This window comes from Aquila chrysaetos, chromosome 1 (assembly GCF_900496995.4).
Source record: "Aquila chrysaetos chrysaetos chromosome 1, bAquChr1.4, whole genome shotgun sequence".
NCBI lineage: Eukaryota > Metazoa > Chordata > Aves > Accipitriformes > Accipitridae > Aquila > Aquila chrysaetos.
The window spans coordinates 16,716,259-16,732,777 of NC_044004.1; the positions used below are offsets into that span (position 1 = coordinate 16,716,259).

General features: G+C 36.2%; 1 protein-coding gene across 10 annotated transcripts in view; it reads left to right on the forward strand.

The window, feature by feature from the left end:
• The window catches only part of CC2D2A (coiled-coil and C2 domain containing 2A), a 70,145-nt gene that overhangs the window by 15,961 nt on the left and 37,665 nt on the right, over nucleotides 1–16,519 (forward strand). For 9 of the 10 annotated variants that reach the window (XM_030015629.2, XM_041124648.1, XM_030015589.2 and 6 more), the window contains 9 exons: nucleotides 785–921; nucleotides 2,430–2,561; nucleotides 4,501–4,710; nucleotides 7,362–7,468; nucleotides 10,361–10,501; nucleotides 10,923–11,079; nucleotides 13,206–13,441; nucleotides 14,345–14,522; nucleotides 15,765–15,921. In XM_030015629.2, coding sequence (XP_029871489.1) covers nucleotides 785–921; nucleotides 2,430–2,561; nucleotides 4,501–4,710; nucleotides 7,362–7,468; nucleotides 10,361–10,501; nucleotides 10,923–11,079; nucleotides 13,206–13,441; nucleotides 14,345–14,522; nucleotides 15,765–15,921 — 1,455 coding nt within the window. The remainder of the gene's footprint in view (nucleotides 1–784; nucleotides 922–2,429; nucleotides 2,562–4,500; nucleotides 4,711–7,361; nucleotides 7,469–10,360; nucleotides 10,502–10,922; nucleotides 11,080–13,205; nucleotides 13,442–14,344; nucleotides 14,523–15,764; nucleotides 15,922–16,519) is intronic. The other variant, XM_030015646.2, reaches the window with a different exon arrangement.

Sequence of the window (16,519 nt, forward strand, 5' to 3'; positions counted from 1 at the left end):
ATTTAATATTTGAAGTGGAAGAAACAGAAATTAGTCTCTCTGTGGTCTGTACCAGAATGGTATCGGCACAGCTTGCAATGTGATATTTGACATTGGGTGGCTCTGGTTTTTCGTGTCTTTTAACTTAGTTCTGACTGCTTCCAGTATGGTCCACTGTATTCTGATTTAGGGGATAACTTCTATTGTAACCCTCAGTATAATCTCTCCCTGTTTTGAGGTTGCTTCTTGAAAAATACCTAGCCCATACACACCAGTGAAATAATCCTGCAGGCAGTCTTTAAAGAATTCTACCTGCTGTTACTGGGCTAACAAGACTTTTTATGCATGTTCCGTATTTTGTACAAGAGTAGCTTAACCAAACTAGTAATAGTAGATGGATTAATCTTAGTTAAAGGTTCACTTTATATGGGAAAGGCTTAGAAATGTTTGTCTAGTTAGTTGTTGCTGCTAACAGGTTTTTACATTGTTATGCAAGCAACCATTAAAACTAAACTCCACTAAGTTATTTGAAGTATTTTTTGGTGAGGAAATGTTTAATTATCTGTTTAGAAGACTTGTGACTTTTATGATAGATTTAAACTATGGATCTGTCCTGATTAAGAAAAGGACCTGTTTTGGTTATATTTTTTTTTTATTTATTCCTAGTTAGGAAAATATTTCTGACAGCATGCTTAAATATGCAGTGCCACTCATTTTAAGAATGGCATAGGCTCTTAGAGAATTAATAAACTAGAACTACAGTTATAAGGTATTTTACATGCTTTTCTATTTAATTTCTCATTAGTGCCCCCTTCTGAGAAGATGCCTGGAAACATGCAGCCTAGGTACCTTGAGGATGAGGGTCTTTACACAGGAGAAAGACCCTTTGTGTCACAGTCTAATCAAAATATTTTAGAAAACAGAGTACTCAGACAGGAGCAAGTAAGTCACCACCACCACCTTAGCTGTCTTTTTAAAATCCTTTATTTATCAGTATTTTATTTTGTTATAGTTAAGTAGGTAGATGGTCATGGTAATACGGAGCTTTCATCTTTAAAATGCTTAGCAGTATTAGATGTCAGGAAATGTGGATTTTTGAAGGAGTGTGTTTTAGTGTATCCCGATAGTCAGAGCACCTGACTGGAACTTAGAAAACCGGTGTCTTTTCCTGGCTCTGCTCATAGCCTGCTGGGGAAGAAATCACTTCATTCGTCTGTGCCAGAGTTTAGTTGCCACTGCAATAGGGGTAATTATAATTTACTTTTTTTAATAAAATGCTGTGAGTGCTAGTGGTATACATAAAGACTTATGCAACAGCTGGGCGCTGTTGTTGCTATTCACTAGAAGATCATAACAAAGGGAAACAATATGGAATGGCTATTTTCTGTGTTCACTGAAGATAATCCGAAGACATAAACTTGTAGAAACTTATTGATCAGACTGTAGGGGCAATTAAATACTGGTATAGGTTATCTGGAGAGGTTTTAGAATCATTTTAGATTTTTAAGAATGACTTATGAAAATACCCATGAAGGTGGCTTGGATATATTTTATACTGCTATATTATCCTCCTATACACGGTAAGGTGTGTATAATTTAGTAGACTTAAGCTACTATACAGCAGTTGTCCTTTATATTTTATTATGATTCTATGAATTCTTCATGGGCTAGCAGAGGTTCTTTTGTGAATCAGATCAGGAATATTTGGATCTAAAATTTTTAACTGGCCAGCTTCAACCTGGTTAGTTTTCTGGTTTGCTTCACCATGTTACCACATCAATGTTTGGTTCTAGGGTCAGCTTAAACCAGGTGTGGGAATAAGAGGGCAGGCCAGAGTCTTTTAGCAGCTGCACTGATTTAAGCTATTCTTGAATCCAGGTCATGAGAGCAGAGGGATGAATTAAGACAATGTTTAACACGTGAAGCCATGGATAGCAATTGGTGTGCAAGATACTTACCTCATCTGCTTTCGTAGATGCTGTTTAATTCGTTCAGGTTGTGGACTAGAAGACTTGAGAGATGATAAATGATGTCTCCAAGCTGCCATTTAGCTCTTTAATTCTTTGCTTTATGATTTTTATAATCCAATTTGAAGATGTGGGTGGCAGTCTTGTGTAAAACATTACAATTCAATTATAGTGATTTAAGAAAACGTTTAAATGTTAAGTGATGTAAGTGTTGATTTTTTTTCTTTCAACTGTGTAACATTGAACGTTGAAGGAAAAAATACAGTATATTTAAAGTTTGAGCAAGCTCTTGATCTTTCGGTTTCAAAACGTACCTATAGTATATTTGAAGATTTCATTTTGATGTCTTAGAAAAGTTTTGGTTAATTGAGTCATGAACAATTCAGTCACCTTTTCTGTAATTGTTTTTCATAAGAATTATAATTTTGCAAGTTATTTCTATATAAAGTAAGAAACAATATAAAATTATGTTTTTATTTGTAGGGGAAAGAGTGGTTTGGTGACGATGGCAAAATCTTAGCATTGCCTAATCCAATTAAACAGTCTTCTACTAGGCCTCCAATATTCTCATTGGAAGAAGGCATTGCACCAGAACTCGAAACAGTGTATAGAAAGGTAGGCATATTTCATGTATGTGGTTTGTGAGACCCAATATCACAGTTCTTCTATACCAGAAACCCTGGTGACCTGAAGGGTTTTGTGCTAAGAACCATAAGAACTGACTGCTTTTGGGGGTTCCACAACTGGTCTTTAAATGTGCTCTACTTTTTCAAGTATATTCCACTTGTATTTTTCTGTAAAAATAATGCATACAAAAGGATGAAGAGTTTAGCCAGTAGTACTGGTTAAAATAGTAAAGTGACAGTCCATGACGAATTGCTTCGAGTCTGTGAGTTGCTAAGGTCACTATGAGGCACCCTTGGATATTCTAGTGCCAAAGTAGGGTAGTTCCTATATTAATGTATCTATAAAGCTCCTCATGGTAGAAGCTGGTAGACAGACTTGGTAATCAGGTCAGAGGTGCTCTTTGCAGCTTAAGAGAGAAATAATTGAAGGGCATGTGCATGATGGTTATTTTACAGTGATGAAACTCCTCCAAAATAAGTCTTTACATGCAGTTCACTCATGTGGAAAGCAACTAATTTTGAGTTATGCTGCATCAATTCATAGCTTTGTTTTTTTGTTTTTGCCTCATCCACAGCATAGCTACCCTGCAAACAGCAGTTGTAGTGTGCAGTCAGTACAAATCAAAACAATTTTTAATTAAAACCATTCAGCAAGCTTTAAGCAAGCTTTAATTATTCTGCTTGTTAGCACTCTACTACCCCCTTGGAAAAACTGTGACTTTTTAGACTTTAAAGTAGATTGTTCTTTTGGGACACAAAAGTGTTTCTGTCTGCTGCTGTTGAAACAGATTTGAATGTTGCCCTTTAATTGATGCTGGTTATAAATACACAATTCTCAGGATGGATCCAGTACCATAGATCTATGCAGGGTGTTTCTGCATAGAGGAAAAGAGGTTGCTGCTTAGATCTTAGTAAAGATAGGCCAAGAGAGCTTATGTTTCAAGAACACCACGTTTACATGAATAGTGACATGTAAATACCCAAATCACTGTTGAAAGAAAGACATTAAGCTTAGGGGTCCTCTATGGGCACAAAAATAGTTAAGGCATAAGGAATTCAAAGCTTTCATTTTTATGACAGATTATGTCATATTAAACATTTTGATGAGAAACTCACTGTGGAAGGATCAGGTGGACTTAAGTGTGTTTTGTGGCCATTTATACCAGTCCTGTAAAAGAGCTATGCAATGGCTGAATCCCCCTCTCAGTCTCCCTCTTTCCAGTTCTTACGAAGGGACTGCAATAAACACTTTTATGGTACCAGAATCTCTTTGATGAATCTCTTCTGAAGAATTCTAAGAGGGGAGCAGTAGTAGTCAGGCAGGAAGCACTGCTAATTCTCTTCTGATTTCAGTAACCTGAGGATATAAGCCATGATTGCCTTTCAGTTGCAGCAGGTTGAAGCAGACTCTTTAAGCTTTGTTGCTGAAAGCTTTCATTGGGCTTTGTTGGTGTGAATTTCCCTGGTGTTAGAATGCGGAAGCAAATAACATATTTCCTCTTCTGCACAATCCAAATAGTCTACAGGGAAAGCTGCTCTCTGAGAGCTGGACTGTTTATCTTAGAGCTCAGTCCTAAGAGGAAATAAAGTGATACTAAAAAAACAGGTAAAAAGAGAACCAGTAGGCTTTTCTTTTTCCAATTCAATGTTATTGTCTTCATTGCTCAGCAAAACCTGCAGTACAGGCAGATGACTTCTTATTTCAGCCTCATATGGGCTATCAAAATTCTGTTGTGTAGAATACCTGTGGTGGTTTTATGCCACCCACTTGTCAATAAAGCAAAGAGGTTACCACAGAAGCCTTTACAGTTTAAGACTCAGTAATTAGATGTAGGCAGTGCTAAATGGGTCATTTTCTGTCACAGGATCTCTTTGCAAGATAGTTTTGTCAAGGCTTGTAAATCCATTTTATTCTTTTTTTCTTTCAGGCAATAAAAATGACAGCTGCCAATCAGTATCTTGTTGGACCTGGAGATTTTCAGGGGCCATTTCAATTGGATATTGATATTTCTGGACTGATATTCACCCATCATCCCTGTTTTAGCCGTGAGCATGTGTTAGCAGCTAAATTGGCTCAGTTATATGATCAGTATTTAGCAAGAAAACAGAAGAATCTTACCAAACTTCTCACAGACAAGGTATTTCTGTTCCATCGTCACAGCTTATTGAGATAATGACATGACAGTTTAAGGTAAAAGCTGAATTTGTTTCTTCAGAGCAGGATGATGAAATTCTAATTGTATATAATGAATGGCATTTTGTCAGAAGATAAAAACCTAAGTATTTCACCTAGGTTGCCATGTGTTCAGTGCAGAACTGCATTTTTAAAATTACTAATTTCTTTGATCTTCTATTTAAAATTAACTTTATGCAGGTTCTGAGGTAAAGGGAATATAATTGTTAGAATACAATAACATTTACATTGTGTTACTTAGAGTATCCAAAATGTTTTCCAGTGAATGACAGATAAAACTTTACAGGGTTGTGCACAGCAGCTCTGACAGGCAGATAACAAAAGTATTCAAGGATGGAGGGAAGTTAGTGAAGTTTAGGTTCAGTTGTCGATTAAAAGTAAAAGAAAGCAGTTTAATTTCACCAAATTCTACAAAAGTTGATGACCCATTTCTGGGTATATATCTGTGACAGGTGCTGTGTTTTAAATGCATACCGTTGTCACATTGACTGTGTCACTCTTGTGACATGGCAAAACCCTAGGCCAAACGTAAACTCTTCTGTTCCTGACTCCCTTACTGACTTGCTGGATGACCTTGGCTGGGCTGCTTACCCTCTGTGTACCATCACTCTTCCTCCATCTGTACATTGGAAGTAATGGTGGTGGTCCTCCCTGGTGCAAATTTGTACATGAACATTAGGCATTGTTAGTACAATTCCAATATCATCAGGGCACACAAGAATATTTTTTTAAAATGCTTTTAAAATCTGAAAGGATAACAATTCTTTAGAAATGCGAGGTAAATACTGGGATACAATATAGCTCTATGTAGTAGGGCTGGTCTGTTAAAAATCAGTTTGATTATTAAGTATATATAAATTCAGATTTCCATAAATTAAAGGTGATGATTATTTTCTACCTTAAAGGGCTATTATAAGGGAAAAATAATCATTGTATGCAAGGTCATTTTTATATTAGTGTAATGAGGGTCAGTAGGTGCTGTACAGATACTTCTGAATTTTGGTATAAAGCATTAAGATATCGTTCTAATGCTGGACAAATATTTCATACAGTGTCTCAAAATAATTCTTTGTTATACTTTAGTCTGTCTTACTTTTGAAGGATTGGCTTTAGTTTTCCATGAAACAGTGAAATAGGACATTTGGGTTCTCCATGCCTGCATTACAGGAACCTGTGTGTGGAAGGGATTTCCTGGGTGTTTCCACAATACTTCGCCAGTATTGTAGGCAACTGCATAATATATTTTTCATAAATGGATTTTAATAGTAAGGTATTCTAGCTACCATTCTGCTACTGACAGGCAGTTTTAAAACCTGTCTCCCAGTCATTATTTAATAGCCAAATTGTTCTTAAGCCTAAACAACTCTTCCTCCCTTTTCCCTGCCTCCCTGCCATGTCCCAACGTACTTCTCTTTATCCACTTCTGATGCTTGCTCATTGTATCTTAAAATATATCACCTCTCAGTCCTCACTTTGGCAGCCTAAAGAAACTGCACTTCTGTCTCCTTTTATAAAACATGCTCTCTGTGCCCCAGATGGTACTAGCAGCTTTCCATGTGTTCAGTTATTCTTTCTTTCAAAATTTCTTTCAACATCTTTTTTTATACCAGTGAGTTTCATTTTGTGGTTGCCCATATATGTTTTCAGCTGTGTGCTTCCTTCTCTCCAGTTATATTGTCTCTCCAGTTTGATAGATTTGTTTAAAAAAAATCTTTGCTCCTTGATTTGTAACTTCATTGCTTCTACCTTGGCTGTAGTTGCTTTCGTCTTCTCCAGTGCCATTAGCCATTCTGGTTTCACATTCAGTATTATCCTTAAGGAGACCTACAGCAACATAATAACTAAAACTTTAGTTCGTGTCCTACTGCTGTTCCTTATTTTTCTCTCTTCTCCTAGCCAGTCCTTTACATTCTCTTGTCTTCACAGCCATGTATATTTTTGCATTCTCCTAAACTAGGTGTCCATCTTCCATGTAATCATTTGATGCCTATTTTCAAATCCTAGTTGAAAGGGTGGCTTCTTGGCTCAACAGTATGGCTTCCAATGTGCATTTGAACTGTATCATTGTTTCCAGTTCTGTCTTGTCTGTAGACCTTCTCTTCTTCCAGTTGTTAAATGCAATATGTTATGCTTAAATGCTTTCTTGCAAGGTGCCCAGCTTCTGTAAGGCAGTCATCAAATCCACAATCCACTCATTTTTGTTGTTTATTGATTTTCTAGGGTTACCTTTAGTGGCCCTTCCTAGATCCAAAAAAAATTTTCTAGAAGGTGTTTTTTTGGCAGATACACTTTTTTTTTTTCTGTGCCCCTTTGATTTCTGAGCTTTCAGAATAATCCCTAGATCAGTCTTTTCCCCTTGTTTAGATCTGTCACAGTGATCAAAGTCAGTAAATCTCCTTCATATGTCCAGGGATCCTAAGCAGAATTTCATCTTGAAGAATTGGCACCTCACAGACATGGCAAAACCCTGTAAATACAGAATCAGGACAATTCAGAGTTTTCTGTTATGTAGTAACTAGCTCCTTCTGTCAAGGCACATTATGCTGTATGCCTCAAATGTCAAACCATCTGTTAACTGTTGTTTGTCCATTTAAGCTGCATGCTTTGAGGAATGCTGTGGAGTGTAGTATAGACAGTGGTGATGCTGGAGTTCCTAGACCTGTGGCACAACAGAGCATACCTGAATACAAAATTGAGATCAGGTATGTATGGATTCATTAAATCATTGGTTTTTAAAACTGTATTCCTTTTTTCCTTTCCATGCTGGTACACAATATGATTCATGTCAGACTTTCACATTCTGCTGTAAATAGCTCTAGAAGAGTTTTGAGGGCTTAAGAGTTCTTACTGATAAGTTGAATAAAAAAAATTAAGAAGAAAACGTATCTTAGGCTGAAATCTTCTTTCAAAAGTGGTCTAATTTGATTACCTTTTATTAATTACTTAGTAACTACTGGTGTGTTTTGCACAATAAAAGAAGGTTTCAATAGACATCAGCTGGATGCATGAAGTTCTCGCAACAATGCAAGTGGTGTAATTTCTTGAACAGACAAACCCCCTAGTTTTTTCCATCTTCTTCCTCATTACACAAGTGTTCTTGATTCACTTCCCATTCTTAGGTATTTTGGCCATGTTTTTGCCAATGGGTTAATATACAAAAAATGGTAGAATTTTGTTTTACAGGATTGCAGTTATTATTCTTGGACAGTAACTGGGTAGTAAAAATATATTACAGGTTTTGGCTTGGTAGTGAAAGTTAGTATTATTTTTGGCAGATGGACAGTGGTGAGCTGTAAGTGTAAGCAGTATGATAAAAATTAAGTTATTTTGGAGATCCACGCTGAACAGTCTCTTAACTAGTAGACACTTAATAAAAATCTGAAAGTTATTCACAATCTGAAAGTGGGCAATAATGTATTAATTTAAATAGAAGTTTAGGCTGATGTAATGGGTCACATGATAATACAATATTTTTAAAAAGGCAAATTTTTTTTAATAACAATTCTACTCTCAGCCTTGAAATCTACATCTGCTTACACTTACACATTCACTCACTACTCTTAGTTTGGGAGTTGCTTCTTCAGATTTTCATGCTTCAAGTACGCTGTCTTGTAATACACTGGTTTCTGTGCAGGACATATAGAAATCTGTAATGTATTATTTTATACTGAAGGACAAAGTCTTCCTTCCACTGAAAAAGGAGTAGATTTTATTAATATTGTCTTAACACATCTGCTAGGGGACTAGGAGCAGGAGGTATGCAGTTACCATACAGTACCTCGGAGATAGGAACTCTCACCAGGGAAAGCATGAGAATAGTAATGAGAAGGTTCACTGTGGAAATGAGATTCTTGGGTTTTGGCACCAACCCTGAGGCTTGCTAGATGGTTAATTCCAGTTAGATAGAATATTCCTTCTGGGTATCTTAAGTGTTTTTCTAGGTCTTGAGTGCTTTATTTTAGTGTTACACTATTATGAATCAGGAGAAACTTAGTTGAAATCAGTGAGATCAGTGTTGTGTAAGTAACGTGAGATGAGCTTGGCTGGGATTATTCTAGGGCTTCTCATATCTGTAATTCTTTCTGGCTACAGCTCTGTTGTTGGAAGCTGTTACGCATATGAGGCTCGGATGAGCTTAGGAATTTTTACTGCCATGGTGTTTAATACTAACTTGGACCACATATGTTGGTAAAAACATCTGATCTGCCTCGTCTCTCTTTTAACATTGCATTTCCCTGATGGTCAATGTAGTACACTCATGAGAAATTACAGATGTGAAGAGAGTGTAGCATGGAAAATAATCTAATTGTTTCCTCCACCCTCCAATAACATAACTGATGTGTACTCTTTGCTGTCTGAAGATCAAAGCTGTAGTTTTCCATTGGTTTGAGGAAGAAATGTCATCTGAATAGAGAAAACTTTTGCAAATTAGCAATTTCAGCCCTACTGTCCTCGTTTGAGGAGGAAGCCAACGTATGCTGCGGATTGCAGGTTTCAGGCTCTTCTGGCTGATGTATTTTAGCGGAAGTGATTCTCTACTGAAAGGTCCTGCTTCCAAATCAAATACATTGGATAAGTGTAATTACTGACCTATATGTTCCTCACGTCTTTAAGCTTCGTCTTCTAGCTTCATCTGGTAGACAAAGAAGAAAAGGTTGTTAAGCTGCATGGATAAGTAATATTCAAACTGCTAGCTAATGAAGTGGAGAAGTTACTCATATTCTGGAAAGTCAGTATTTCTTCTTTGTTTATTGTTTTTACTAAATTTGCTTATGCTTTTAAATAATGTGTGATGTATTTCTTCTGTCAGCTCTAACTCAGCCTCCCTGTCTTCTGCATTCTCTATTATAACTAGTAATGTGTTATTGTACATCTTTTTTTCTTTTTTTAAAAAAAAACACGTTATTTTTACTAGACTTGTTTAGCTATCAAGATAGTACTGGAAACAGTCTGTGCTGGTGCTGCATAGACATTTACACCGGAAGTGTGTGTTGGTCACTAAAAGTTCTAATGAATAGCTCTTTTACAAACAGATTAGAGGGTGGAAATGTGAAATACCAATTCTGAGGCAAAAAAAAAAGCCCTGTTAATTTTGTTTGTGTTAAGAATCTTGTAGGGCTGTCAAAGGACTTCTATTACTTCATACATGCTACATTACTTCATCTCTGCAAGTCCTTTTTACTGGAGCTACAAGCATGTTAAGTTTAAAACATATTTTGTAATGTATGATTGTAATAAGCATTACTTCATGCAGCAGTGTCGGTTTCCTGGGCTCTTGTTTACATGAATTGACTTTAAAATGTTTTTAATGATGTACAGCTGTAATAAGCATTTCAGAAAACTTTGAGATCTCTAGAGAATGAACTGTAATTGAAGTCAGATTGTCCAAAATGCAAGAGACTAGAGTGCAGAAGGAAAACAAATCCTGCCATCTTCAAGTCTGAGTTTTATGCTTCTTGGATTTAAACCACTGGAGCCATCAATCAGATTGAAACCCACATCACTTGGCTTTTGGTTTCGCAAGTTTTCACTCTATTGTTCCACCGAGTTAAACAATTCTGATTGATTTTGTGCATATGTATATATATTTCTAGGCAAACCAGAAGACTTCGTGATGCTGAACAAGAAAAAGACAGAATGTTGCTTAAGACCATTATAAAAGTTTGGAAACAAATTAAATCCCTCCGTGACTTTCAGAAGTTTACTAACACACCCATGAAACTTTATTTGAGGAAGTATGTTCTGGTAACACTTTTTCTGTTTCATTTGCCAGCAGTGGAGTTTTAATAAGATAGGTCAATTTGGGAGCTTACAATTCTGATATGAAGGGTGCAAAAGTAAGAATTTGATGGCACTGGTTGAGCCTGCCACTGTTCTTTTTGAGTTTGGGGAGGAAGGAAGATTAAAATAACAAGTAACTACTGTAACAGAAGGCAATTTCTACACGGTAATGAGTAAAGAAAAAGTAATTATATTCATTCTGGATAGTAACCATCTGCTATCAGCTGTTACACTATCTATGCTAGTATTTTTAAATTGAACACACTTTTGATATAATGAAATTAATTCATGGAGAAGTAGACTTAGTCATATTTTATAGACTTAATTGTAGCCCTTATGTTAATTTATGCAACATGTTGATAACTTGTTTTGAAGGGAAGAGGTTGATCAGAGATTAGATGAAAAAGCATATGAAGCAGAAATTCAGGCTGAGATAAATGAATTACTAGAAGAATGTATGGAAGAATATGAAAAGAAAATGAAGGAGTATAAAACTGAGCTACAAGAGTGGAAATCCTGGAAGAAGACACAGGTTTGTTTAAATCATTCAGTTTCACAAAAATAAAATTATTACTAAATGTGTTGAAAATTTGTCCTTCTATACAGAAATAAATTAAATTTCAGGATAGTTATGCATATACTTGGTAATATATTTGGATACATTCTGTCTACGTAGAATTTGTTAGTAAATTACTTGTTAATTAAAAAATTAAAATTTGCTAGGTTTTTTGGAGCATTGTCTTTCTGCTATTGATTTTCAGCACTTCAGCAGTTCTTTAAATTTAATAGTTTTGCAGCATTCCCATTAAATTCATGTCCTTGCACAGAAAAAACATGGATGAATGTTGTGTGTGTGAGTGGTGAAGGAAAATAATTATGGGGTGTGTCTAATGAACAAGCAGTTGATGTCATCTCATGTAAATTTATGTTCAGGAATGTCCCAAAACTGAAAAATTTAATTAATATTCTAGCCTTTTACCTCTGAAAATCTTTATTGCTAATAATCTGTACTGTAGTTAAGGTCTCAGTTGTGCTTCAAGGGGATATTGACAAATACAGGAGGTAAAACAATACACTGCAACAGGATGATCTTTGAAATAGCCTGTGGCAGCACCAGCAAAATCAGACTTGTTTTCATAGTTATGTGGCAATGTACTGGATACCTCAGGGTTAATGGTGATTATACTTGAATATAATTACTGCCCAGTTTGAACACTGGTTTTTTGGATACCAAAGCAAAATAAAGTTTAAGGAAATGCTTCAAATACAGTTTTCAAGAATGTAGTGCATCTGCTGATAGGTTTATGGAAAGTTTTTTCACGTTACATGCAGCTTCTGTGGGAGGCACTTGAAATGTTTGAGGGGAAGCTGGTCTGCAGGTGTTCTGGTGACAGGAATTTCCAATACAAGTGGGCACATAACTCATTAGTATCATGTCAACTTGTAGGATAAGATGAATAAATGTAAACCTTAAAAAGAAGGCAGATAGGCTTGGGCACTGATCCTAATTGGGACCTGTTCATCTATCTCTAGCCAGTTATGCCTTCACAAATACTGTGGTGGGTGGTTCCAGCCAAAGCTCCTCTCAGCATCTTTTTATTCTGTTAGTCACAAACTGTCTTGAGACTGAGATGATTGTGGTTCATTCCTTTTAGAGTGAAATGTAGTACACAGACCTTCCTTTCATGCCTGGAAGTACTTTATTTTATGCAAAGGACTTTTTTGGTTAATCACTGTTGTTGGTGTCTTACTAGCACAGGTCATGTGAATCTAAGGAAGACACTAGAGGTAGAAAAGACTAGATAAATTTAAAAGGAAATACAAGAACAAGAAGGGTAACATAAAATTAGGCTAAGGAAGAAAGATTATGTGTTAATAAAAATATGTGAACAAGTTGTTTGGCTAAATACTTCAGTTAGTGAGGAGAAACTGTTTGCTTTCCTCGCTTTCTTCTCTTTTGCTTATGGTGTCTTAAATCATGAACTGGCTGGTGCTTCCCAGCAAGCTGTATTTCCAGGTAATCTGGAATTCTGCAGAAAGAGGAACTTGCTTGCAGTTGTTTAAAGCTGAACATGCACATGAACACTAGGGTTCTGCAGTTTAGGAGATGCCGAAAGGCATGTGGTGTTCTGTTTGTTTATTCTTGTGTTTGACATAGAGGAAGGGAGGGGGTCTTTGTGTTCATGGTAAAGATACTGCTAAGCTAAAAAGCTTGTGCTCCAGAGTTTGTGGCACAAGTGCATTCACTTTGTCAATGTGTATGCAGAAAATACATCTCAGAGAACTGTGTCTACTGGTTGAGTAACCTTCTGTCAGTCCTAACAGAATGCACATGGTAACTCAGGCTAAATGAGGAGTCAGCTGCTAGCCAGAGTGTTCAAGAAACATGTTTATTTTGTAAGTTGGTTTGGAAGGTTAGATAAATGTTTTGTTTGAAGCACATTATGTTTTTGAAGCATATGAATGGAATGCATTGCTGAATTCTGAATCTGAAGCAGTACTATAGAATGAAAGAAATCTTATTTTTGTGTGTGGTGTTTTTAAAATTATACAGTCATTTCTCATACATGTTTATCACTTGCAAATCAAGAGGACAAGAGGAAAAAAACTCTACTGATTGAAACAAGTTCAGGAAAACATTATTATTTTTATATGCAGAAGTCCAAAAAGAAAAAGAAGAAAAAAGACATTCATGAAGAAGAAGAATCGGTAGAAGATTGTGATCTTGGTGAGGAACGTGTAAAACCCATCCCACCTAAAATGGCCAATAGCCTGGAAATAGAGCAGCAGGTTAGAGAAAAAGCTGACAACTGCAGAAGGAAACCTGGAGAGCCTGCTCTAATTCCTGAACTGGTCCTGTCAGGAAGCGTAACTCCAACTGAGCTGTGTCCTCGGTAAGATAAATGTTGGCCTGCAAATTACTTTGTCTGTGATTTTCTGCTGTTATTTATTAATTGCTTATTTATACAACTTCAGAAGCATGTGCTCAACATTCTGTTTAGCCTAGTGATAAAACTTCTGCTTCTGAAGCTGATAGAACTTTATTTATTTTCAAGTCACATATAACCTTGTATATAGTGGGCTTGGACAATGCATGTCTACACATTCCCTTTGAACCTTCTGACGTTCCTTGAGCATCTGCATAGAAGAGCAGTGTGCGTATAAAGAAGTTTTTCGGTATAGAGTCTAGGTCACTTCTGGCAGTACTACTTTCACTAGCTAGTCCTTTATACCAGGTCTGTGCTGTAGTCAACAAAGGGAAAATAAAGAAATTGTGTAGTAAACCAGAGATTTCACTGTGCATAAAATAAATAAATTTACTTGTTTGTGTTACTTTCCACATTTACACAGGCAATTTAACATACGTCTAGCAGATTTTAGTTACTTAAAAACTGCTTTGTTTCGTACTTGTTCAGCAAATAGCCTCATGAAGGAATATTGCTTGGCTGTTCTATTCCCAATGACTAAAAACTTTAAAACCTTAATGCAATTTGATATCATTTGTTGTGCTTTGGAGGAAGGGAGTAGAAGGTAATTTTGTTTCCCTAAATAACTCCTTTTATATGGAGGTGGCTTTAGTGGATCTACAATTTGACCTGTTCATTTTTACATCGTTTTATATTCATGAGAAAATAAAAGTTTTAAAGTCGTTCCTGTGTAGTGACACTTTTAGAAGAATACCATCTTTAATTAGGTGACTTCTCTTTTCCCTTGAGAAATCAGATTCTCATTAAAAATAACCAAAGAATAAAAATGTTACTACAAATGATATGACAGCTTGTTTGACACATTTACAGAGCAGAAGTTTTGCGACGAGAAGATGTGAAGAAACGCTCAGCATTTATAAAAGTCCTTTTCAACGCCAAAGAAGTATCAAGGACTGTTACCCGACCAATAAGTTCAGATTTCAGAGTTCACTTTGGACAGATTTTCAATTTACAAATATTCAATTGGCCAGAGAGTTTGAAACTACAGGTAGATAATGATTTATCATAGTAACTTTTTAAAAGATAATATAAACTGTAATTACTCCCGTAATACTTGTATTTTGCTCTCTGGTAGTGTTGTAAAGACTGAAAAACTTGTGAAAGACCCTTTGTAAATCATCAGTTTCATACCCCTTCCATGCTTCTCCAGCCACAAACTTTTAACTTTGCTGCTAAATTTTGGTGATTGTGCTTTTTATATATATATGTATATGGTTTTTATATATATGTGTGTGTGTGTGTGTTTTATTTCTAACATGACTATGGGCTGCATGGGGGAAAATTAAATATTTGGGACATGTGATTAAATATGTTCATAGAGCAGCCTCTTAATTTTAGAAAAACTGATTTATGTTGCAGATAAACTTGCCAAAACGGTCATCTTAAAACATTATTGTCCACACAGTAAAATCATCATAATGTTTGCTGGAGTGGGATAAGAAAAAAATTCATTGCTAGTAATGTCCATAACTGCACTTGACTTGACCAGCAATGCAATAAAGTCAAACCACCAACACCCCCATTCCAAGTATGAATTAATGAATGAGTCACATGAATAATTTTCAGAATCAATACAATATATTTTTAAGAGGAACACAGTCAGAGTCCTACTTCTTCTGTTAGATGACTTTGCCTGTTAGGTAACTTATCACTGGTAGTTCAGGGGAGGTTGTATAGCCCTTGCCTGCTCCATTTATGTAACGCACAAACTGAAAGGGAAAAGGAGTGCCATCATCTTGGGTTAAAAACGCAATGGAGAAATCACTCATGTCACCCTGAGCCTGCAACTGGCCAGCAAAGAAGGAAGCGGCCTTCAGTACTGCCAGAACGGGGACTGTGTGCCTTACCCTGCCTTTGGTGGTAAGGGAGAATTAGTGAGACAGAATCCCTCTGGCATCTTCACCTGATGCCAGTGACTGTCACAAGCAGTTGCTTATTGTACAACGATGCTTTTAAAGCCTGGAGTTTTTTGTACTATTCTCAGGTGCATTAGAAAGGTGAGGAAGATATACTTTTAAGAAGAATTCGGACCAAGTTAGCTGCTGGTAGCTGAAATGTCTGCTAATTGGATATTTTAGAAAGTAAATGAATACAATTGCCTTAAATGAATTATTTCATGCTTAAGTCATAGTAAAACCTTTTGTCCGAATACCCTACAATATGTTTTCAACTTCTCATGAATACATGTCTAAATTTTTGACTATGTCTGTTACCATGTGTTTTTTTCTAGATATATGAAACAATGGGTATGAGCAGTACTACCTTGTTGGCTGAAGTGTTCATACCTGTTCCTGAGACTACAGTTCTGACAGGCAGTGCTCCTATAGAAGAAATAGAGTTCAGCAGCAATCAGCGTGTGATGTTGGACCATGAAGGAGTTGGGAGTGGTAGGGACTTTTCAGTCTTTCTCAGTTCAGCATTTCTCATTTTGCTGAAACCATGTAGCAGGAAAAGGCTGGCATAAGTTCCAGAGTAAATTCTGTTAGAGCGTTTACAGCTTCTGTAACTGAATCTTATAAAATAGTCATGATTCTTATTAAAGTTTGCTGTGGAATTTCTGTCTCTTACTAATTTTAAGATGTATATAATAAAATTGCGTGTGTTTATTATTTGGCTTGTATTAGTGGAACTCTACTAGCTGTAGAAGGTGTTTGGGGTTTTCTTTAGAATGTAAGTAATCAAGCCTCTGACACTGCAGAGCAAGCAGATGGTATTAATCAGTATAGGTCCAGTGATTTTAATGTTTTAAACCACTGAACAACTGGCTGTATAAGTGTATATGCAGAGTAATTTTTTGTTTTCCTATTTGCTTTGTTGACATCCTGCAACACATTTTATCCCTGGGACTTTAGAAAGATAAAAAAAGGGAGAGAGAGAAAAAGGAGAAACAAGAGTAATACATAGTAGCATATGGAACTTTCAAGTTTATATAGTAAGTTTGAACAGCATTATGAGATGACTGACTTGCATAAATTTGCCATATAT